The sequence below is a fragment of the Cydia amplana genome, chromosome 17, assembly GCF_948474715.1.
Source record: "Cydia amplana chromosome 17, ilCydAmpl1.1, whole genome shotgun sequence".
In the NCBI taxonomy this organism is placed as follows: domain Eukaryota; kingdom Metazoa; phylum Arthropoda; class Insecta; order Lepidoptera; family Tortricidae; genus Cydia; species Cydia amplana.
This window is the reverse complement of record NC_086085.1, coordinates 3,013,514-3,038,206: the sequence shown is the minus strand read 5'-3', so window position 1 is coordinate 3,038,206 and position 24,693 is coordinate 3,013,514. Positions and strand designations below refer to the sequence as shown.

Sequence of the window (24,693 nt, the reverse complement as noted above, 5' to 3'; positions counted from 1 at the left end):
TTACGCTGACAACGGTCGAGGAGAGGACAGGCATAAACTCGGGGATTATTCGATGTGGACATTTGGTTGGTCGTAATAAACGGTGTATGGGACAGATGATGACAAAATGGAGAAGGCTTAATGACTTCTGTTACGCTTCAGTAAGGCTAGGCCTAAGCTTCTTCCGTAAAATAGAAGCTAACTGCAGTAGCTAACTGGACTAGCTACTTAACTGTTCAAAATTTAAAATACATTACGGCTGTGATATTTATATGATCACACGAGATACACTGCGAGTCGTGCTAAGCTTCTATCATCACATAACAATATTATGATATTACGTAAATTCTGTTATCACAATCACTAGTTACCGGGCTAAATTACCCCCGGATTTAAAATATCATTATTATAGTATAAGCAAGTATTTCATTCTGTATAATAGCTGCTATAATATATGTAGTAATGTCAAATTTCATATAAATTTCTAGATACCTAAATTGACATTTTGACGTTTCCTGTAGTAATGCAGTAGCCTGCAGCAGTATTGCTGGTGCAGTTTGAATCCGAACATCACCTTTAGTGTGATAACCGCGCAATACTCCTACTATAGTTGGTCAAACCAATTTGTCAGTAAATAAGAACAAAAAAAAACTATACTCATCCTTTTCTTTTGGGTGCTAGTGCAAGTGTAGGACAAAGATAGTATGATTCTCTCTGTCTATGTAATGAGACAGTCCTTTGACAAACTGTAGTTGTGTCAAATAAGCCACATATATAATGTAATTGGATAAGCACGATATAAACACATGGAGAAATTCGGAGAATCTATTAATAATTAATTTGGCCAGGAATTCCGTCAGTTAACGTTAATTATATCGCTCAAGCTTAAACACTAATCAATACGTGATTTGGTTCGCTAAGTCCTATTATCAGGCTACCGTTTAATGGCTAATAATTAATAGTAGTTTATGCAACAGTGATATAATAAGGGTTCTTAAAATTCAAGGGTCGAAGTTACAAAACGAGACGTAGTCGAGTTTTGTAAAAAAAGACCCGAGAATTTTAAGAACCAATTATGAGCTGTTGCATACATTACTTTTTCTATGACAGCTGCAATTAAAAAAAAAGAGATTATTAAAAAAAAGAGTTATTATTTAAAAAAAATTGAGTTATTATTTAAAAAAAAAAAGAGTTATTATTTAAAAAAAAAAGAGTTATTATTGTAAATGAAAACATACCTCTTTCAATCAAGATGATCGGAACTTGTATCTTTAAAAAAAATAAAGCAGTTGTATTATACTCATAAGATGACTGCTAGCAGTCATCTTATGAGCCTATAGACAAAGCATTCAAATGACATTGCTTTAGATATCACTGTCAGTCATTTAATTGACGCATTTAAGTGCTGGAGTAGAAAAATGTATATTGTACAATGCTGACTGAGACAAGTTATAGTTATATACCTATATACTAATTAATTCAAAATACTGTAATTTATTCCCTCAGAAGAAGATGGATAGTGATTTTATTGAATATGAATTGGGCTTTTCTCTTACTTCGGCATTATTTTTCTAACTGAAAGTTTCGCTGGCCTGTTAGTCTGACTTCCACCGAGGAAAAGCTGCCAGACGCCTGGATCGAATAGTAAAATACCTAGTATAACGGTCTAACTGTCATGCTTCGTTACTCTCATTATCATATATGCCATTTTATTGATTTCATTACTTCATTCATTTCATTGAGAATACCTTTTACAGTACATATGGGGCTACTTTTCCGCACTAGTGCGTAAAATAGCACTTTACGTGCGTATGTCGAAACTTTAAAGTGCCATATGTACTGTAAAACGTTGTTCGATACACGTGCGAATAGGTAATTCGCAACTCGTGTCGATTTAAAACACTCCCTTCGGTCGTGTTTTAATTTATCGCCACTCGTTTCGAATTTCCTCTTTTTCGCACTTGTATCGAAAATAACTATTACAGTACATATGGCTACTTTTCCGCACTAGTGCGTAAAATAGCACTTTTCGTGCGTATGTGGAAACTTTAAAGTGCCATATGTACTGTAAAACGTTGTTCGATACACGTGCGAATAGGTAATTCGCAACTCGTGTCGATTTAAAACACTCCCATCGGTCGTGTTTTAATTTATCGCCACTCGTTTCGAATTTCCTCTTTTTCGCACTTGTATCGAAAATAACTATTTGTTACCTTGTTTTGGTATCCTGCTGTTAATTTATCGCCACTCGTTTCGAATTTCCTCTTTTTCGCACTTGTATCGAAAATAACTATTTGTTACCTTGTTTTGCTATCCTGCTGGGAAAAGGGCTCTTTTCATCCACTCCACTTTTTTGCTTGCATTTTTTTAACATTCCATGTAAAATGAGTATGGCGGAGACTCGCAATACATAGTATACTTATTTATTATTTAATCGTATGGCATGCATGATTAGGCAATCAGAGTACAGCTTTGAGGTTGCTAAGCCAGGCAACTACGTCGGGTGTCAGGACTGTCAGGGCATCCAGATCCTCAGCTGGGCCAGGATAGGAGTGAAGAGGGCAGCGCCGTAATATGTGCTCAGTGGTTTGTTCTTCTTCGCCGCACTCGCAGAGGGGAGATTCCTTCCAACCCCACTTATGTTGGAAATAATTACAAATAATACAAACAAAAAAAATAATAAATAATTACAAGCTCTCGCAAAAGGTAGCAACGAGAAATAATCTCCTCCATAGTATACTATTAAAACACTTCTGTAAGTACTTAGACACGTTATTTTTATGTACTTAACAACATCTAAGTTCAATTATATTAATATAATTCAATATCATCATCAATCATCAATAGATACTTATTTTAAAACAAAGTCCCCTGCCGCGTCTGTCTGTCTGTATGTTCGTGATAAACTCAAAAACTACTGTACGGGTTTTGATGCGGTTTTCACCTATTAATAGAGTGATTCTTGAGGAAGGTTTTGGTGTATAATTTGTTAAGGTTTTGTATAAATTCGTTGAACTACCCGTGCGAAGCCGGGGCGGGTATGTATAAAACAAGTAATCTAAGAATGCAGCTGTTGAAGAATCGCCGTTGTCACTTACGTCAAACTTGTCGAGTACAGTGGTCCCTTACGACCGATTCGAGCGGCCCGGGCGCTCCAGTCCCATTCAATCTACATTTATTACAACTACGTGGCCTTATTTTAAGGCGACTAGTGTTGTGTGCTCATTTCAAGAAAACTTGCTAGGCGATGCGGTCCGTAAATACTAAATTTCTTAGCGCTGTAATGTACAGTAGTAGGTATACGAAATTAGGCAAGTTTTATTTTTTTATTTCCCGGTTTTTTTCCTCACATGGTTATTATTTGTGTCTTACAAAATTACGAATTAGTGTTATATTAAGGCCCTCGCCTTCGGCTTCAGGCTTCCATTCACACCTCATTCACACTCGATCATAAATTCTTGTTTACTGCCCATATGGCAGTGTTGGCCGAACGTTAATCCCAATTACCATTAAAAATTAACCATTGAAAAGGTTAATTCGAATTAACCATTAACCATTGAAGGAAAATTAATTGTCAATTCGCATTAACATCAATTTGCATTAATATTAATTTATTTCGAACCATTAAAAATTAAAAAGAATTAATGGTTAATGCTTCACAAACCATTAAAAATTAAATCAATTTTTAATGACAATTAAAAATATTATTGATAATTATCAATTAACAAAAATATATCGTAATTTTATAAAGGCGCCCGTAATTTTTATCTAGCTAGTGGACCTCAGTACGGATATGATGGTCGTTCTTGTCTACGTGACAGCGTGATAAAACGGTGTCCGTCACTTTCTTTCCCACGGTGTTAAACAGTGACAGTTATTTTATCACGTGGATAAAGATGGATAAAGCTATCCATAATAGGCTGGCAGGTTTGGTGCAACATAGAAACACGCCGTTTGGTCATCCGACTCGTCTTGATGAGCACTTGGGAGACCAGTACCCAAGATAGAGCTGATGCTGAACCCTGGGTGTACCTAGTGGAATTCAGGTTTGGTGCAACATACACATACGCCGTTTAGGCTATTCGACTCGTCACAATGAGCACTTGGGAGAGCAGTACCCAAGATGGAGCTGATGCTGAACCCTGGCTGTACCTAGTGGAACTCAGGTTTGGTGCAACATAGACACACGCCGTTTAGGCTATTCGACTCGTCACAATGAGCACTTGGGAGAGCACTACCCAAGATGGAGCTGATGCTGAACCTTGGCTGTACCTAGTGGAACTCAGGTTTGGTGCAACATAGACAAACGCCGTTTTGGTCATCCGACTCGTCTTGGTGAGCACTTGGGAGAGCAGTACCCAAGATAGAGCTCATGCTGAACCCTGGCAGTACCTAATGGAACTCAGGTTTGGTGCAACATAGACAAACGCCGTTTTGGTCATCCGACTCGTCTTGGTGAGCACTTAGGAGAGCAGTACCCAAGATAGAGCTGATGCTGAACCCTGGCTGTACCTAGTGGAACTCAGGTTTGGTGCAACATAGACACACGTCGTTTAGGCTATTCGACTCGTCACAATGAGCACTTGGGAGAGCAGTACCCAAGAGGGAGCTGATGCTGAACCTTGGCTGTACCTAGTGGAACTCAGGTTTGGTGCAACATAGACAAACGCCGCTTTGGTCATCCGACTCGTCTTGGTGAGCACTTGGGAGAGCAGTACCCAAGATAGAGCTGATGCTGAACCCTGGCAGTACCTAATGGAACTCAGGTTTGGTGCAACATAGACAAACGCCGTTTTGGTCATCCGACTCGTCTTGATGAGAACTTGGAGAGCAGTACCTAAGATAGAGCTAATGCTGAACCCTGGCAGTACCTAGTGGAACTCAGGTTTGGTGCAACATAGACACACGCCGTTTTGGTCATCCGACTCGTCTTGATGAGCACTTGGAGAGCAGTACCTAAGGTAGAGCTGATGCTGAACCCTGGCAGTACCTAATGGAACTCAGGTTTGGTGCAACATAGACAAACGCCGTTTTGGTCATCCGACTCGTCTTGGTGAGCACTTAGGAGAGCAGTACCCAAGATAGAGCTGATGCTGGACCCTGGCAGTACCTAGTGGAACTCAGGTTTGGTGCAACATAGACAAACGCCGTTTTGGTCATCCGACTCGACTTGATGAGCACTTGGGAGAGCAGTACCCAAGATAGAGCTGATGCTGAACCCTGGCTGTACCTAGTGGAACTCAGGTTTGGTGCAACATAGACAAACGCCGTTTTGGTCATCCGACTCGTCTTGGTGAGCACTTGGGAGAGCAGTACCCAAGATAGAGCTGATGCTGAACCCTGGCAGTACCTAATGGAACTCAGGTTTGGTGCAACATAGACAAACGCCGTTTTGGTCATCCGACTCGTCTTGATGAGAACTTGGAGAGCAGTACCTAAGATAGAGCTAATGCTGAACCCTGGCAGTACCTAGTGGAACTCAGGTTTGGTGCAACATAGACACACGCCGTTTTGGTCATCCGACTCGTCTTGATGAGCACTTGGGAGAGCAGTACCCAAGATAGAGCTGATGCTGAACCCTGGCTGTACTTAGTGGAACTCAGGTTTGGTGCAACATAGACACACGCCGTTTTGATCATCCGACTCGTCTTGATGAGCACTTGGGAGAGCAGTACCCAAGATAGAGCTGGTGCTGAACCCTTACCTAGTGGAACTCAGGTTTGGTGCAACATAGACACCCGCCGTTTTGGTCATCCGACTTGTCTTGATGAGCACTTGGGAGACAAGTACCCAAGATAGAGCTGATGCTGAACCCTGGGTGTACCTAGTGGAATTCAGGTTTGGTGCAACATACACACACGCCGTTTTGGTCATCCGACTCGTCTTGATGAGCACTTGGGAGAGCAGTACCCAAGATAGAGCTGATGCTGGACCCTGGCAGTACCTAGTGGAACTCAGGTTTGGTGCAACATAGACAAACGCCGTTTTGGTCATCCGACTCGACTTGATGAGCACTTGGGAGAGCAGTACCCAAGATAGAGCTGATGCTGAACCCTGGCTGTACCTAGTGGAACTCAGGTTTGGTGCAACATAGACAAACGCCGTTTTGGTCATCCGACTCGTCTTGATGAGCACTTGGGAGAGCAGTACCTAAGATAGAGCTAATGCTGAACCCTGGCTGTACCTAGTGGAAGTCAGGTTTGGTGCAACATAGACACACGCCGTTTTGGTCATCCGACTTGTCTTGATGAGCACTTGGGAGAGCAGTACCCAAGATAGAGCTGATGCTGAACAGCTGGCTGTACCTAGTGGAACTCAGGTTTGGTGCAACATAGAAACACGTCGTTTTGGTCATCCGACTCGTCTTGATGAGCACTTGAGAGACCGTACCCAAGATAGAGCTGATGCTGAACTCTGGCTATACCTAGTGGAACTCAGGTTTGGTGCAACATAGACACATGCCGTTGTAGTCATCCGACTCCTCTTGATGAGCACTTGGAAGAGCAGTACCCAAGATAGAGCTGATGCTGAACCCTGGCTGTACCTAGTGGAACTCAGGTTTGGTGCAACATAGACACACGTCGTTTTGGTCATCCGACTTGTCTTGATGAGCATTTGGGAGAGCAGTACCCAAGATAGAGCTGATGCTGAACCCTGGCAGTACCTAATGGACCTCAGGTTTGGTGCAACATAGACAAACGCCGTTTTGGTCATCCGACTCGTCTTGATGAGCACTTGGGAGAGCAGTACCCAAGATAGAGCTGATGCTGAACCCTGGCTATACCTAGTGGAACTCAGGTTTGGTGCAACATAGGCTCACGCTATTTAGGTCATCCGTCACATCTTGAACCTGCAGGTACTGCCAGGCTTCAGCATCAGCTCTATCTTGGGTACTGCTCTCCCAAGTGCTCGTCAAGATGTGACGGATGACCAAAACGGCGTTTGTCTATTTTGCACCAAACCTGAGTTCCATTAGGTACTGCCAGGGTTCAGCATCAGCTCTATCTTGGGTACTGCTCTCCCAAGTGCTCATCAAGACGAGTAGGATGACCAAAACGGCGTGTGTCTATGTTGCATCAAACCTGAGTTCCACTAGGTACCGCCAGGGTTCAGCATCAGCTCTATCTTGGGTACTGCTCTCCCAAGTGCTCATCAAGACGAGTCGGATGACCAAAACGGCGTTTGTCTATGTTGCACCAGAACTGAGTTCCATTAGGTACTGCCAGGGTTAGCATCAGCTCTATCTTGGGCACTGCTCTCCCAAGTGCTCATCAAGACGAGTAGGATGACCAAAACGGCGTGTGTCTATGTTGCATCAAACCTGAGTTCCACTAGGTACCGCCAGGGTTCAGCATCAGCTCTATCTTGGGTACTGCTCTCTCAAGTGCTCATCAAGACGAGTCGGATGACCAAAACGGCGTTTGTCTATGTTGCACCAGACCTGAGTTCCATTAGGTACTGCCAGGGTTTAGCATCAGCTCTATCTTGGGCACTGCTCTCCCAAGTACTCATCAAGACGAGTCGGATGACCAAAACGGCGTTTGTCTATGTTGCACCAAACCTGAGTTCCATTAGGTACTGCCAGGGTTCAGCATCAGCTCTATCTTGGGTACTGCTCTCCCAAGTGCTCATCAAGACGAGTCGGATGACCAAAACGGCGTTTGTCTATGTTGCACCAAACCTGAGGTCCATTAGGTACTGCCAGGGTTCAGCATCAGCTCTATCTTGGGTACTGCTCTCCCAAATGCTCATCAAGACAAGTCGGATGACCAAAACGACGTGTGTCTATGTTGCACCAAACCTGAGTTCCACTAGGTACAGCCAGGGTTCAGCATCAGCTCTATCTTGGGTACTGCTCTTCCAAGTGCTCATCAAGAGGAGTCGGATGACTAAAACGGCATGTGTCTGTGTTGCACCAAACCTGAGTTCCACTAGGTATAGCCAGGGTTCAGCATCAGCTCTATCTTGGGTACGGTCTCTCAAGTGCTCATCAAGACGAGTCGGATGACCAAAACGACGTGTTTCTATGTTGCACCAAACCTGAGTTCCACTAGGTACAGCCAGCTGTTCAGCATCAGCTCTATCTTGGGTACTGCTCTCCCAAGTGCTCATCAAGACAAGTCGGATGACCAAAACGGCGTGTGTCTATGTTGCACCAAACCTGAGTTCCATTAGGTACTGCCAGGGTTCAGCATCAGCTCTATCTTGGGTACTGCTCTCCCAAGTGCTCATCAAGACGAGTCGGATGACCAAAACGGCGTGTGTCTATGTTGCACCAAACCTGAGTTCCACTAGGTATTGCCAGGGTTCAGCATCAGCTCTATCTTAGGTACTGCTCTCCCAAGTGCTCATCAAGACGAGTCGGATGACCAAAACGGCGTTTGTCTATGTTGCACCAAACCTGAGTTCCATTAGGTACTGCCAGGGTTCAGCATCAGCTCTATCTTGGGTACTGCTCTCCCAAGTGCTCATCAAGACGAGTCGGATGACCAAACCGGCGTTTGTCTATGTTGCACCAAACCTGAGTTCCATTAGGTACTGCCAGGGTTCAGCATCAGCTCTATCTTGGGTACTGCTCTCCCAAGTGCTCATCAAGACGAGTCGGATGACCAAAACGGCGTTTGTCTATGTTGCACCAAACCTGAGGTCCATTAGGTACTGCCAGGGTTCAGCATCAGCTCTATCTTGGGTACTGCTCTCCCAAGTGCTCATCAAGACGAGTCGGATGACCAAAACGGCGTTTGTCTATGTTGCACCAAACCTGAGTTCCATTAGGTACTGCCAGGGTTCAGCATCAGCTCTATCTTGGGTACTGCTCTCCCAAGTGCTCATCAAGACGAGTCGGATGACTAAAACGGCGTTTGTCTATGTTGCACCAAACCTGAGTTCCATTAGGTACTGCCAGGGTTCAGCATCAGCTCTATCTTGGGTACTGCTCTCCCAAGCGCTCATCAAGACGAGTCGGATGACCAAAACGGCGTGTGTCTATGTTGCACCAAACCTGAGTTCCACTAGGTACAGCCAAGGTTCAGCATCAGCTCCATCTTGGGTACTGCTCTCCCAAGTGCTCATTGTGACGAGTCGAATAGCCTAAACGGCGTGTGTCTATGTTGCACCAAACCTGAGTTCCAGTAGGTACCTACTGCCAGGTTTCCGGGTCATTTTGTTGTCTCATTTTAAAATATCACGACCTGATAATTCACTGAAGCTTGTATTCATATGCTTATTTTTAATTTTAATACCTAGCTCCAAGTTTCTAAGCAATAGTAACATTAATTATTAGTTTATGAAAAAATTGATTTAATTGCATTAAACGTTAATTTAGATTGACAATCAATGTAATTAAACGTCTCAAAATTCAATTCTAATTAACTTAATTTAAATTGATGCGTAATGCAATTGACTAATTGCGGATTTAATGGTTAATGGAAATGATTAATTGTTAATTAGAATTACACATTACGGCCAACACTGCCATATGCACAATGTACTATTTTGGGTCAAAATCATAAACAATAATCAAATGAAACAAGCAGTTGATAATTTGTTTGACACTTTTTCATTTTCACATTTATTTTGCTTTGCTACAAATTTTTGGGACAAAGCATGTTGCTGATTTATATTTGTAGCCGCAGCCTGCGTTGCGGATTTCTTACATATCATATTTAGTGCAAACAAAAAAAAAACAAAAAAAAAACTTTTTCTGTAGTTCATTTAATCATCTTGGAATCTGCATCTTTAATCGTATTCTTTTAAGACGTTAATAAATTTAATTACTACCCCTGTACTGAAATATATTGAACAAATATTAAATACAGCCTGCGAGCCGAAAGTTATTATTAATAAATTTCAAAGGGGCTAGTTGCAGAAAATATATATACCTAAATTAATGACTTACCATAAAAAGAACATTAAAGCCGAAAGAATTTTAGTGATTTTTCAAACTAAAATCAGTTTCATTATAATAATTATATCATAAAAAATATTTTAATAACTATTAAGTACGTAGTACATAAGCACCTTGTGAGATTTTTTTTAAATATTGGCTTGGTTTATAGAAAGGCGCCTTTGAATAACATTGCACGTCACTATTCGCCTTAAGTTGACTGCTAGGTGTTTGTCTTTTATCGCAATAAAGATTAGGGCAATAAGGAATTTCGGCCAACTTTAGTGTGAAATTGACTCTCTTTCTGAACTTTCTCGGACCGGAAAGTTTGGGAGGGACTTTCACAGGGACCATTCCACTTAACACAAATTGTTTAGTGTGTATTTTTCTTGTGGGATTGGGCCTTGCACAATGTTGGTCATACAAAACAAGGTAAAAAAAATTGAGAACCAAAGGCGTTGAAAAAGCGGCCAAGTGCGAGTCGGACTCGCCCATGAAGGGTTCCGTATTTAGGGGATTTATGACGTATTAAAAAAAACTACTTACTAGATCTCGTTCAAACCAATTTTCGGTGGAAGTTTGTGTGGTAATGTACATCATATATTTTTTTTAAGTTTTATCATTCTCTTATTTTAGAAGTTACAGGGGGGGACACACATTTTACCACTTTGCAAGTGTCTCTCGCGCAAACAATTCAGTTTAGAAAAAAATAATATTAGAAACCTCAATATCATTTTTGAAGACCTATCCATAGATTCCCCACACGTATGGGTTTGATGCAAAAAATTTTTTTGAGTTTCAGTTCTAAGTATGGGGAACCCCCAAAATGTTTTGTTTTTTTTTTCTATTTTTGTATGAAAATCTTAATGCGGTTCACAGAATAAATCTACTTACCAAGTTTCAACAGTTTAGTTCTTATAGTTTCGGAAAAAAGTGGCTGTGACATACTCGAACAGACGGACGGACAGACAGACAGACATGACTAATCCATAAGGGTTCCGTTTTTTGCCATTTGGCTACGGAACCCTAAAAAGCTAAGGCCAGCAGCATGGGGACCAGTGCCAGACATAAGGATGACTCACGCTAGAACGGTAAGGTTCCGGGCCGAGGCGTCCGACACTTCGTTTTCTATGATAAGTCATGGGGGATCACGTGATTTTTAGGGTTCCGTAGCCAAATGGCAAAAAACGGAACCCTTATAGATTCGTCATGTCTGTCTGTCTGTCTGTCTGTCTGTCTGTCCGTCCGTCCGTATGTCACAGTCACTTTTTTCCGAAACTATAAGAACTAAACTGTTGAAACTTGGTAAGTAGATGTATTCTGTGAACTGCATTAAGATTTTCACACAAAAATAGAAAAAAAAATGTTTGGGGGTTCGCCATACTTAGAACTGAAACTCGAAAAAAATTTTTTCATCAAACCCATACGTGTGGGGTATCTATGGATATGTCTTCAAAAATGATATTGAGGTTTCTAATATCATTTTTTTCTAAACTGAATAATTTGCGCGAGAGACACTTCCAAAGTGGTAAAATGTGTGTCCCCCCCCCCCTGTAACTTCTAAAATAAGAGAATGACAAAACTGAAAAAAATATATGATGTACATTCCATGCAAACTTCCACCGAAAATTGGTTTGAACGAGATCTAGTGAGTAGTTTTTTTTAATACGTCATAAATCCCATAAATACGGAACCCATACGGACATGGGCGAGTCCGACTCGCACTTGGCCGCTTTTTTTTTATGATATAGGAGGCAAACGAGCAGACGGATCACCTGATGGTAAGCGATTACCGCCGCCCATGGACACCCGACAGTTCATTCCACAAATTGGCTGTGTGATGCTTTCTATAGAAAACGAAGCGTTGGTAGCCTCAGGCCGGACCCGGACCGTTCTAGCGTAAGTCATCCTTTAAAAGGACGCAGAACCGATGGACGCTGGTTGTAAAGGTTTGCGTAAGAAAAAATCGTTTACAAAGCAAAGTAATAAAATAGTAATTTCGGTCCCAAGGAACAGCTTAAAACAATAAATATGATAATATTACTCATCTACCGCAATCGGTAATGTGTTTTTCATAAAGCTAAACGATTTTATGACAATACACGTGTACACAATATACAAAGAAAATTATACCTTAAGACTTTGTCTATAACATTCAATTTTGGGCGCACTTCATATTTAATAAAGCTGTGTTTAAGTGTTCTAAAGTAAGTCAAGCAAAATTGTGGTTTATTACCGTTTCTTTAGCGTTGTTAATCCGGTGGCCGTTTTTCCACCAGGTGATGGAGGCGGGAGGCCTTGACCCCGAACTCTGGCAGAGGAGGTCGTACCGCCTGCTGGCCGAGAGAGGCTGGTTCGAGCCCAGGATGTGGACAGTTAGAGGAGGAACTGTCAAAAAAAAAAACATTAGACGAAAATAAGATTTACATTGAACACAGAATATAAAGGTATTATAAGTATCACATTATTTTCTTTTGTGGTGAGCATTCCGACTGAACGTCTAGCGACCTTCACCAAGGAGGAGTTTGGCACGGCCGGCTCCCTGATGGCTCCTCTACACGATGGGCCAGCGCGGGCCACACCAAGGGACGCATTTATGCGTTAGAGGGAGCAAGTGATATTGCTATCTCATTCTACTGCATGGCTGCGTCCCTTGGAGTGGCCGACGCTGGCCCATCGTGTAGAGGAGCCCTGACACTTGTGGTTGCGTAATTCATCGCAGCCACAAGGTGTTTTGAAGTGTTTATTTTTTATAAGTGAGAACCTGTAATTGAGTCTGTAAATCTATTGTAGCTCTTAGACATGTTTATAGCTGTTGGTTTTCCATGTACATGTAATAAAAAAATTCCTTTTCTTATAATAATGTATGCTAGTTTTAAGGTATTTATTAATGGGTCCCTAGTTGCTGGAAATCAAGTTTTTCATTTTCATTTCATATCTTGTGGTGGTCCTTTTCCGCCTTGTGACCTTTCTCAGGGTTGTTCTCGATGCGTCTAGTAATGTAGTCAAAGTGTGATAGAACGAGATGACAACAAGTAGAAGATCTACGATCTTTAATATGGAGTTAACCAAGGATAAACACGTTAGTATTAAAGAGAACGTTAATAGTAAAGAGTCCAGGTACAGTCCAGTAAGTACGTTTGTCTTTAGCACCAAGTTTCTAATGTATTATTGTTACCGTCTAGAAATGCAAAAGTAAACGTGGTAAAATCTCCGTTCACTTAAAAAACAGCAGCCAAATTTTATACAATTCTTTTTTTTAATATATTTTTATTTTGAATGACTATACAAATATAAGTATATTTTGACATCATACTATGCAAGACGTAAGATGATAATACCATGAAGCAACTACTAGGTACATATAAAGATGTGTCACCATCTTACAATAGGCTCATTTAATCACTATCACTGTCACTACATAATATAAAACAAAGTCGCTGCCCGCTGTCTGTCTGTCCCTATGTATGCTTAGATCTTTAAAACTACGCAACGGATTTTGATGTGTTTTTTTAATAGATAGAGTTATTTAAGATAAAGGTTTATGTATAGTTTGTTAACTCGTGCAAAGCCGGGGCGGGTCGCTAGTACAGAATAATTACTCACAATTCATATCTAAAGTGAGCGTAGTCTCAATAGGGTGCGCCCGCTGATGATTCGACGCTCGGCACGTAAGTGTGGCCCTCACATCAGCCCTGGTCAGAGGCCCTACACGGAGCACCCCGCGGACCCCGTTGTTCACCAGAGGCGTCGCCGGCGTGTCTTGTTCCACTTCATCCCTGAACCATTTCACCCATGGTCGGGGACGGCCTGGGGGCAAAAAGAGTTAATAAGTCTTCTGATAACTATAGTATAGGTAATATAGGTTTAAGAGTCACATGAATCCGCCGCCCAAAAAGCCACATATATAAAGTGTCATTCTATGGAAATTGCTGACTATTTATGTAAACAAACAGTCACTAGTAAATTGACATTTAGAGACAATTTTAATATGACGGTTTGTTTAACTATATATTTAGCAGGTTCCATAGAATGAGACTTTGCAATTGAAGTTACGCTCTAATTTTAAAACTACACGCTACAAACATTCTAGTAACATAAGCTTGATGAAAATACTCAAAATACAGAACCACAGCAAAACACTAACAAAAATAAAATTTGAATTCTTAGTATTGGAGCTAGCAAATAATTAAAATCCTTTTGATATTTCCGTAATTATAGACACAGATAATTAGACACTGACATAAAAGTTGTAGAAAATACTCCAGTGTGATTTTAATAAGCGAGTTTTTTCTTCGAATTCGAGTTGTATTTGAAACAAGACTGTTTATACTGAACTGTAATTTAAATTATTATGATTCCTCTGAGCGAGCTTACATCCGACTACAAAATTCATAATAAAAATATGTCTAGTTAATTAATACAGAATTGGCTGTAAGATATTTTTAATTTGCATTAGTTTTTAAGATAAGAACAAATAGCAAAAGCGGCCAAGTGCGAGTCGGACTCGCCCATGAAGGGTTCCGTATTTAGGCGATTTAAGACGTATAAAAAAAAAACTACTTACTAGATCTCATTCAAACCAATTTTCGGTGGAAGTTTACATGGTAATGTACATCATATATTTTTTTTAGTTTTATCATTCTCTTATTTTAGGAGTTACGGGGGGGGGGGGGGACACATTTTACCACTTTGGAAGTGTCTCTCGCGCAAACTATTCAGTTTAGAAAAAAATGATATTAGAAACCTCAATATCATTTTTGAAGACCTATCCATAGATACCCCACACGTATGGGTTTGATGAAAAAAAATTTTTTGAGTTTCAGTTCGAAGTATGGGGAACCCCAAAAATTTATTGTTTTTTTCTATTTTTGTGTGAAAATCTTAATGCGGTTCACAGAATACATCTACTTACCAAGTTTCAACAGTATAGTTCTTATAGTTTCGGAGAAAAGTGGCTGTGACATACGGACGGACAGACAGACGGACAGACAGACATGACGAATCTATAAGGGTTCCGTTTTTTGCCATTTGGCTACGGAACCCTAAAAAATGAACTTGTACTATCTCATAAATCACCCCGTATACTTTTTCCTATTGTCTATACATTCTGTGGTTGTTAAATTTCCAAATCATTTCATACGCGGCTAACACTTTGTCCACACATTATTTCCCAAACATGAATTGAATATATTTCCAAAACGTTACCATAGCCAAAATACACCGCATCAGATTCAATCAATCAGTCAAGCTTGATTGAAACCGGAATCGGCTTTTGCATACAGACAGACAAATAATCAAATAAGCGATCGGGCCGACCGCAACGTCCAGGGCAAACAAGGGATTAGTGAAACAACGGATAGGTTATGGTTAAATTTACAGTTGTACCCACAGTAAACAATTTTGAAACAGTACGAAGCCGGGAATTTCGTTCTTTGAGAGCGGTATTAAAAAAATCTAAATTGACTCGTCAGATGGAGCCAAAATTACTACCAGTGATGTCAAATTTAGATCAAATAATTTTTTTAACGGTAATTTTGTTAATTTCTCATGCCGCGCGCAGAACTACATCCACATTATAAAAAAATTAAAAATTACGACAGAGAAATTAGCCGTCTGGGCCTATTACAAATCGACAAACTATATGAGTACTGTCCCGCTAATGTTGTTGTGCCAGTTCGAGTATAATAACAAAATTGCAGCTTTAATTGCGCGATTCCCCTGTGATTTAGCGGCAAAGGCCAGCTTAGTGTTCGCATGATTCAACAATTTGGTAAAACAATTACATTTCGTTGGGCATAACAAGGTTTAGTAGTTAGGACAATTATCAGGAAAATTTTGCTGACGATTTGGAATTGCTATTTCGATTTCAATGTGAAAACTATATAGGTTGAAATTTGGACCACCAGCCATAGTCTGCGTAGTGATATTATAGGTCAGATTTGGCTGTCCCATACAAATCAGAGGCATCAAATCAGCCGGAATGTATGAGACAAAATTTAGGGATTTTTATTATGGGACCAATGCCAAAATTTCGAAAAAAATTTGGCTCTCATACATTCTGGCCGATGGTTACCAGCGGGTGGTTAAAATTTCACACTGTATTTTGCATATTATAACTGTGCTTTGTTTTTTTATTGACCTTTGATTGAACTAAGCAAGGAATATAATTATGGCATAGTTACCGTTAAACCCGTAATGAACAAGAGATCGGTCCCTCTAACACTCAAGCCTTCATGTTTCAAAGCCACCTGCTTTCCCTAATGACAGATAGATTGACCAAACTATATTCGCCCATAAATTCCGTTTACACGCGCTTTGGATTACAATAAAGCATGACAAGTACTTATTTACTAACAATAGAACAATCTAAAATGGTTCCCTCAGTGAAATTGTTAATAGAAATGTCAACTTGATCTCACTTTGAGCTAAAATGAATTGTTTCCTTGTATAATTGATTAAAACCACCAGGCATCTATACAAAAGAATCAAAACTATTTACGAATGAAACAAACATTTAGGTTAGGTTAGCAACTTACCATTAATAAAAAAAAAATATTCATTAATTCTTACGTGGTTATCATACCATGTAGATGCGAATTCGCATGTTCCTCCGGTGTATGAGCGTGACAGCGCTATGTGCGTATATAGCGGTTTCCCACTCGCAAACCGGAGTGGCATGTGAATTCGTATCCAATGGAAAGACTGCCTGAAATTATTGACACGTGAATAGCGTGAGACCTTACATTACATCCAAGAACTTGCTCTTGACTTATAGACCAATTCCAGTTATTTGATCTGTTTCCGATAGTGATACTGATCGGTCATGTCAAAAATTACGTTGTTGCTTGAAGAAATGTCACTTTTGACACTGACAGATCAGTATCATATTGGAAACAGATCGAATAACTAAAACTCGAATTGGCCTGTTATGTTTGAAATCAAAATCAGAAAGAAATATTGGCTTCCTCGAGCCATCATTCTTAAAATGGACCAGTTAGGGGAGTCAACAAATTATTCAAAACATCGCTTTGTATAATTCGTCTGGCAACCGGAGACGGCCGAAGGTCTTCTTAATTGATTTTCAAGTCACGAGTATAATTCGGCATCTGTAGGGATGAATATAAAAAAGTTCGAAGGGTTGCAGATGCAGGGTTGTTTTGGATGGCGGTTTAAACGAGCTAGTCAAAATGACAGCTCTATCTTTATATAAAGGGGTCCACTGATTAACAGTCCGCCGGACTATATCGGCCTGTGAGTTAGAACAAAAAGTTGACAGTTCCGAACAACTGACAGGCCGATATCATCCGGCGGACTGGTAATCAGTGGGCCCCTTAACAGAATGAATTTTGTGGTCACATTTATCGGCCATTTGGACAGAGAAGCATGACGGTCTTTAGTGTCGGAGGCCAAGATGTACTTCGCTGCGCAACAGCAGTAAGTAAATAAACTAGTAAGTACAATTATAGAATTAGCATTTGATTTTCACGGTACTGATAAATATTTTTAGTAGTGCAAGACCTTAATAATGAAACCGAAAATTCCAGCAAAATTTTCAAAATTGCTGGCGTGGTTTTAGATAGAGCCGATAAAGTCGTTATCAACATATTTTTTTGCACTTGAACAATAATTCTTGCTTTAAGTGTCTTAAAGGGTCTCTGCGCTGTTGGCTTTGGCCCTACGCACGCCTCCCAGAGGTCCGAGACCCCATGGTCCCGAGATATGGTCAAGAGCAGACAAATAATAACATTACTGAATTAGTGGTGCGCGCTTAGCTCTTGAGTGCTCCGAGTAGTGAGGAAGGAATAAGTTCTTTTCTTTTGCTTAAAATAGTTTTGTCAGGCATTAATAAATCTGCGTGGATTACTTCTGTTCTATCCTCGTGCCGCCCAATGTACATTGGGATGTACACTCAGTTTCGATGGAAAGTCAACCTTAATTAAAAACAAAGTAGGTAGCATTTCATTTGTCTCGTAAAATTTTCGAACAAATGAAATTCAATCTAATTGAAAATACAACATGGTTCTAACTTCCTTGGCTATAATTTTTTATGTTGGGCGGCACGAGGTTATACGCTGTGACTATAGTCACTCAGTCAGCAGTTCTCCCTCCCTTTCGTTCCTTCTTTCGTAAACTCACCTCCACTGACGTCACATTTGAGCGTAAAGGAGTCCCCCTCGACGTAGGGCCCGACGATCGCCTGCTTCACGTCACCCTGGTCGTCGGTTATCACCATCTTGCTCGGAGGCACTGTCGACAAAATTTATAATGTCAGAGGATACACAGAGAGATATATAACGGTATTTGAAAATCTCTGTTGAAAATGTTCGTGGTCTCTTTGAGGGTAAGACCAAACCAATCTATACGGATTTTTTAACCGACTTCCAAATCTAAAAGGAGGAGGTTATCAATTCGGTTGTATGTTTTTTTTTATTATATATTATAAGTTCTGTTCATTGGCAGGCTCAGGGACTTTCAATATCTACTAAGTGAGCTGAAAATAAAGTTACTTAAAACAAAAAAGCCAAAAGTACTTATTATTAAACAATGTAGACCAGGTACACCAAGCCGCAAAACGGCATGGACACTTTATAAATTAATTTATTTTTAATATGTAAACTTAACTTGACGACCTGTCTGGCAGAGTTGCTAGTGACGTGGCCTATGAAGCCAATGGTCGTGGGTTAAAATCTCGGTAAGGGCATTTATTTGTGTGATGAACACGTATATTGGTTCCTAAGTCATGACTCATGGGTGCTGTCTATGTAGGTATGTAATATTTAGTGGAATATATTATAATATATATCGATTTCTAAGTACCTACACACAACACAAGCCTTATTGAGCTTACTGCAGGGCTTAAATAATTTGTGTCAAAAAACAAAACAACAAATTAGTAACTTTAAGAAAACGAATGCTAACTCTCGTAAACAGGGAATAAAAACTCTTCCTGAAGATCCCGTTTCTAACAACCATTCTAACGCAGAAGTTATGACGAGAACTTCACACGTTATCTTAGAAACCATACGAAGTTGAACATGCCGAATAATTTATTAAGGGGTGAGACATTATGGAAGTTTTTGTAATAAAACTTTTTATTTTCTTGACCTACTTGGATGTCGTGTGGCATGTTTTAACATATTTGACGATCGATTAGAAAGGTACATTGACAAAGGTACTACATAGGTACCGTCTTCGTATCTTATTTTTTATTTATTTAAGTCAACAATATTTACAGTAACGATAACGTGTTAATCTCATAAAATAGAGTTTGTGCGGAAAGAGAAGAGTCGTGGAATGTATTTCCACGACTCTTCTCATTCCGTACAGACTCTATATATTATTCCAGCAACTGTCAGTTTTATTTCTAACTCTAGATACAAAAAGAGAAAAACAAATTAATGCAAATTACATGATAACAAAATGTGAAGGCGCTGTTTGTTAGTTTGCAATTGTTTTTTTTTGTACAGGCTTTCATTAAAACTTAACCATTAGTTATACTTACCAATCGAAAATTTGTCTAACTAATATATTATTCTCTTAAAGAAATAAATTGAACCTCAAATTATTCAGATTACAGAGCCTTCTGTTATCAGGCTTTTTATCAAAGTAATGGCCTCGGCAGTAAGGCTCGGTGTTCCCCAGGGAGCTCTTTTAGGACCTGAATGTTAATCGTTCCAGTAATGGATTATTATCGATATCTTTTCCCCGATAGGGCCTTGGTTTTCAATAATTGTAACTAGGGATTTCTAATTTATTAAAATAATAAGTGTTGCGATGATAGCGCGACTTTTAGATATGCCGTTTTTCATATACGTCTATCAAGTCTTACAACCATTAAAATTGATAATCGTTTGTTCCTATTAGACATTTTCACCTTTGTGTTCAGAAAGTGACAATATTTAAAGGAGGTTTGCTAAGTTATATGAATAAGGGCATAATGATGATACAATCGTTTTTTTTAATGATATGTAGACTTTTTAACTGTCATACGAGTGAATACAGTTAACAAATAATGTCGAAAAATACAAGAGAGAGAGCTAGAGCCAAACTAATACTATGGATAAACTCTCTTTTATGACTGGTGAAAATGTGCCACGAATAAAAGTGGCTCTCTAGACTAGAATTCTTGTATTTTTAGAGTAGTTGCATTTGGCCCATAGGTAACGGACAGACAGACAGAGTTACGTTCGCATTTAATAATATTATAGTACAGGTTTGTATACCTACGTCTAAAACGAGACACATAGACTAGTCACTGAGTAATGGTGACAATAATATCTGTTAAAGAAGCCTAACGTTAAAACAGCCTTTTCCGAGGAAAATCTGACCTTTAAGCAATAAGGACCACGTTTAAATATCTAGGTAATTTAACGAACCACCGATTACACCGTAAAGTTAACCAACAGGATAAAATCGGCCAATTTGCTTCCCATTAAACCCGGGGAGAATCCGTTTTGCTTGCCGTGGCAAAAATGCATTAGATTTGAACAGCACTTAAGCCCTTTCTGTAAAAAATCCTTTGAGGAAGTATTTATAAATTATAAAAATGCTAATGCAACCAAAATGTTCGAAAGTTTTATCTTCGAACAAGTAATTTGAATATACCTAAGTTCAAATTATTTAAGGAAAGGTCAATGTGGCTAATTCCGTCATAGGGACTATTTCGTCTACGAGCGTATAATATATTTCTTTGATTTTCAATCGCAGGAATAAAACCAATATGCTTTTGATTGCTGAAACTAAAAGCAATCTCTGGTTTGTCAATGAAATTATCAATTTTGTTCGTTGTTCGAGAAAAACGCTAGTGGACGGAATAGGCCCTATGACGGAACTAGCCACATTGAAACTAACCATTTGTTTTTGAATTGACATTACAGCAGCATTTTCTGCTGCGCGTCTATGATGTTAGCTGAACCTTGTATTGTCACCTACATATTCCATCCAATATATTCGGGGAAATTTACTTAGTATTAAATTCTAAAATTGATAAAAGTAACCCCATTCCAGGTACTTGTTTACACTTTATTAAATCACACGCCAAAATGTTCGATGTTATAGGTATAAGAATTACGTAAAATTTCTAGGAATACGAATATTATATTAATAATCTGTTTCTGATACCGCGAACAAAGTTACTAGACAATATTTAAACGTTCAGCGCCATATTTGATATTAATAATTCGAGTTTGAAAAGTTACAGAATTTAATAAAAATGCTTAACGGAGCATGTTGAGTTCTGATATAGAAATAAATTTAATTTTCAACATTAAACTTGCTGCTTTGAAACGATTTCTCGGAATTGATTAAGGAACATTTTCGGTTTACACAGTGAGTTGCGTTTTGAAGTTTTGTAAAGGAATAAAAATAAAACACTGTGACTAAAAGACAGGAAAATTCCTTTAATAACTCAAGAAAAATTGCACAGCCACTTATGATTGGGCACACAGGCAATTATTTTCTTGTTAAATAAAGTATCGTGACTGTAGAAATAATTAAATAATATTACCATACTAACAAAATAACTAAACAAAAGAAACAGTAGATAAATAATTGAATCTATTCAAGATACAAACTTGGTCTCAGTTCAGCGAAGTGGGACATACGACTCCAGCAAACGCAAAAGAACATAAGAGTGGTGGCTTGTCTGTCCGTATGCGCTACTTTAGTGAGAAACATGAAACACTGCAGCTGCATTCAGTGCAAGTCATGGCAATCGAAACAATACATTTGGGTAGGGTTTGCACGACGGATCCGAAATGTATGCGTAGACCCGGGGATCCGGATCCAGATCCGGATAATTTCATACATGTCGGATCCGGATTGCAAACCCTACATTTGGGGGGTTATTCATTTATGTGTTTGTGGAGTTGTTTATATTTGACGACCGGTCTGGTCTGTAGTTCGTTTTTTTTTTGCATTAGAAAAAAGGTAAACAATGTTGTTGTGACTTTTTATTGAAAAACATGTTTGAAAAATAAGTCACGGCAAATATGTAACAATTATGAATCATATACGATTATTTAATTTTTTTGCTTTCATTACTGATTATTCAATGAAAAGACGCGCCAATATCGCGTAGCCTTTTTCTAATGCTAAAAAACGAACTATAAGTACGTGAACTCGAATCTCTAATTTCAAAAATCACACGATGTTCATATCTTATCTTATACCTTTAAACGAGCAATTCTTGTTTATTTTTTTATTTATTTATATATATATCTTATACCTTTAAACGAGCAATTCTTGTTTATTTATTTATATATATATATATATATATTTCGGGGATCTCGGAAACGGCTCTAACGATTTCGATGAAATTTGCTATACGGGGGTTTTCGGGGGCGAAAAAACGATCTAGCTAGGTCTTATCTCTGGGAAAACGCGCATTTTCGAGTTTTTATATGTTTTCCGAGCGAAGCTCGGTCACCCAGATATTAGAATTTAAATCCCACAAACATACCCCCTTAGGAATTGAACTTGCTTATGTGAGGTCAGCCTTTAGTGAAAAATTCGGCTTTCTAGTTCAAACTGTTTGGTCTGCGATCTGATTAAGTCAATTTAGTCAGTCGGGCCTTTTACGTTTATATAGTACTAGCGACCCGCCCCGGCTTCGCACAGGTTAATAAATTATACATAAAACTTCCTCTTGAATCACTCTATCTATTTAAAAAAAACTGCATCAAAATCCGTTGCGTAATTTTAAAGATCTAAGCATACATACAGACAGACAGACAGACAGCGGGAAGCGAGTTTGTTTTATAATATATGTAGTGATAGGTACCTATAGATAAATGTATACCGGCAGTCGACAAGTTTCAACATACAGATCGAAAATGCCACAAAATTTACTTAGGTACAGCCCACAAAGATTAAATCTAATCCACATATCACTGCGGCAAAATCAATCTGCATACGCTTCCATGTCCGCCATTGCAATCCCAGCTCTTTGTACTCAAGAGTCGACTCGTGCACTTTGCTGAATAACCTTATTCAAAAGCATAGTCGCACTGAGATGTAAGGTCGTCACATGAGCCACAATACTAGAAAGTAACAAGTCAGTGGCCACGGGAATTAAAACCGTAATTTTAGGTTCTTAAGGTGGAGGTACTATAGTTAGATATTGTTGAGCATTGTAATGGACATAATACTACTTATAAATTCAGGTTGCATCAAGTTCATATTTAATTTAATTTATAGTATCAAATTACGCTGTTGTACAAAAGTTATGCCTCGTCCACGGAAATAAAACGTTCCTTGTTTTTCGACACAGCGTGGAGCCGGGACTTAATCACGTATAAATATGTTTTAAAATTACCTCCGACTTCGATTTCCATAATTATTAATGTGTTAAAATTATGAAAGTTTAAATCAGTGTACAGCGTGAGCCAGTGGCTAAAGCGTCCATTTTAGATGATCGGAAACATGGCCACAAAGTTGAGCGTCTTACAATAAGCACAGAACAAATAATAGTACTAGATACAGAAGGTCTCAAACCAAAACGCGTCTATTACGACAGCTGTGACTGCTAGGTGGCGCAAGCGACCGTTTCGTAACGGTGCGCGGCAATTAATATAGCTAGACACCAAAATTGGCGTGGGCCGCATGTACTTTTAGCGACGCGACGAAATCGCAGAGTGAGCCAGGCTTACTATAAGCCTAAGCGTCAACGCTCGAAGCGTGGGCTCTTGGGTTAGAAGTTTATTATATCAAAACAATTCTGTTTTTGTTTCGGCATTGCAAGATTTTGGGAAAGATGAGACATTATCCGTTCCTCGTTATAGAGAGAATTTCAGATACTTAAGTACGAATGACGTCTTGTGCAAGTTTTGCTTGCGAAACTTTAAATCAATCTAATCTATAAAAACAAAATACAACAACATACAGTTCTTAAATTACATGCGAACAATTACTAATAATAGATTGTACCTAAAGAAAAATTCCAGTTTATTCACTTAACCAATATTTCAACCATTTTATGATTTTGCTTTAATATGCCACAGAGTAATACATAATGCAGATACATTATCTTATTCTAGTAAGTACTCAGTTGCATGAATTTTGCAGTTTCAGGAGGAATTCGCAGAATATCTGTTCAGAGACGCTAAAATATGAAATACACAATATTATTGAGAGCTTTCATTGTAATTTGGTTTATTCTAAGACTTCTGAGTATTATAGGTTTCGCTATTTCATTTCAATCATTAGTAATACTGAAAACACACCCAAACTTTAGTCCACAAAGTTGAATATTTATTAAATAGAAACATCAGTGTATTTTTTTGTATTTGTCTGAGTTTATTCTTTATATTTAGAGTTCCGTACCCAAAGGGTAAAAACGGGACCCAATTACTAAGACGCCGCCATCCATCTGTCTGTCTGTCCGTCTGTCCGTCTGTCTGTCACCAGGCTGTAACTCATGAACCGTGATAAACACTTTAAACTCTCCCGTTTTGTACCTACGCATATTTAATTTCACAAACCGGTCTACCGCGATATAATTCCAATTTTATACCGTGATAGACAGTTGAAATTGTCACAGATGATGTATTTCTGTGGCCGCTATAACAACTAATACTAAAAATAAAATAAAATAAATATTTAAGTGGGGCTCCCATACAACAAACGTGATTTCTTTTACCGTTTTTTGCGTAATAGTACGGAACCCTTCGTGCGTGAGTCCGACTCGCACTTGGCGGGTTTTTATAATTATCTTGCTAATTAAAAACCAAATCCAGTTCAAGCAAATTTCACCTTTAATACAAAATAGCTTCGATTACTTTCCCGTAAAAATGCAATATACTTATATTTTACGTACATCCGCATGG

At 39.1% G+C, this 24,693-nt stretch overlaps 1 protein-coding gene and 1 long non-coding RNA gene across 3 annotated transcripts in view; both read right to left on the bottom strand.

The window, feature by feature from the left end:
* Positions 1 to 24,693, bottom strand: part of LOC134655688 (hemicentin-2-like) — a 391,784-nt gene that overhangs the window by 12,388 nt on the left and 354,703 nt on the right. For both annotated transcript variants that reach the window (XM_063511141.1, XM_063511142.1), the window contains exons 6-8: positions 18,005 to 18,115; positions 13,472 to 13,675; positions 12,102 to 12,253 (exon numbers count right to left, since the gene is read on the bottom strand). In XM_063511141.1, coding sequence (XP_063367211.1) covers positions 12,102 to 12,253; positions 13,472 to 13,675; positions 18,005 to 18,115 — 467 coding nt within the window. The remainder of the gene's footprint in view (positions 1 to 12,101; positions 12,254 to 13,471; positions 13,676 to 18,004; positions 18,116 to 24,693) is intronic.
* The window catches only part of LOC134655764 (uncharacterized), a 448,475-nt gene that overhangs the window by 77,843 nt on the left and 345,939 nt on the right, over positions 1 to 24,693 (bottom strand). The gene's annotated exons all lie outside the window — the stretch shown is intronic.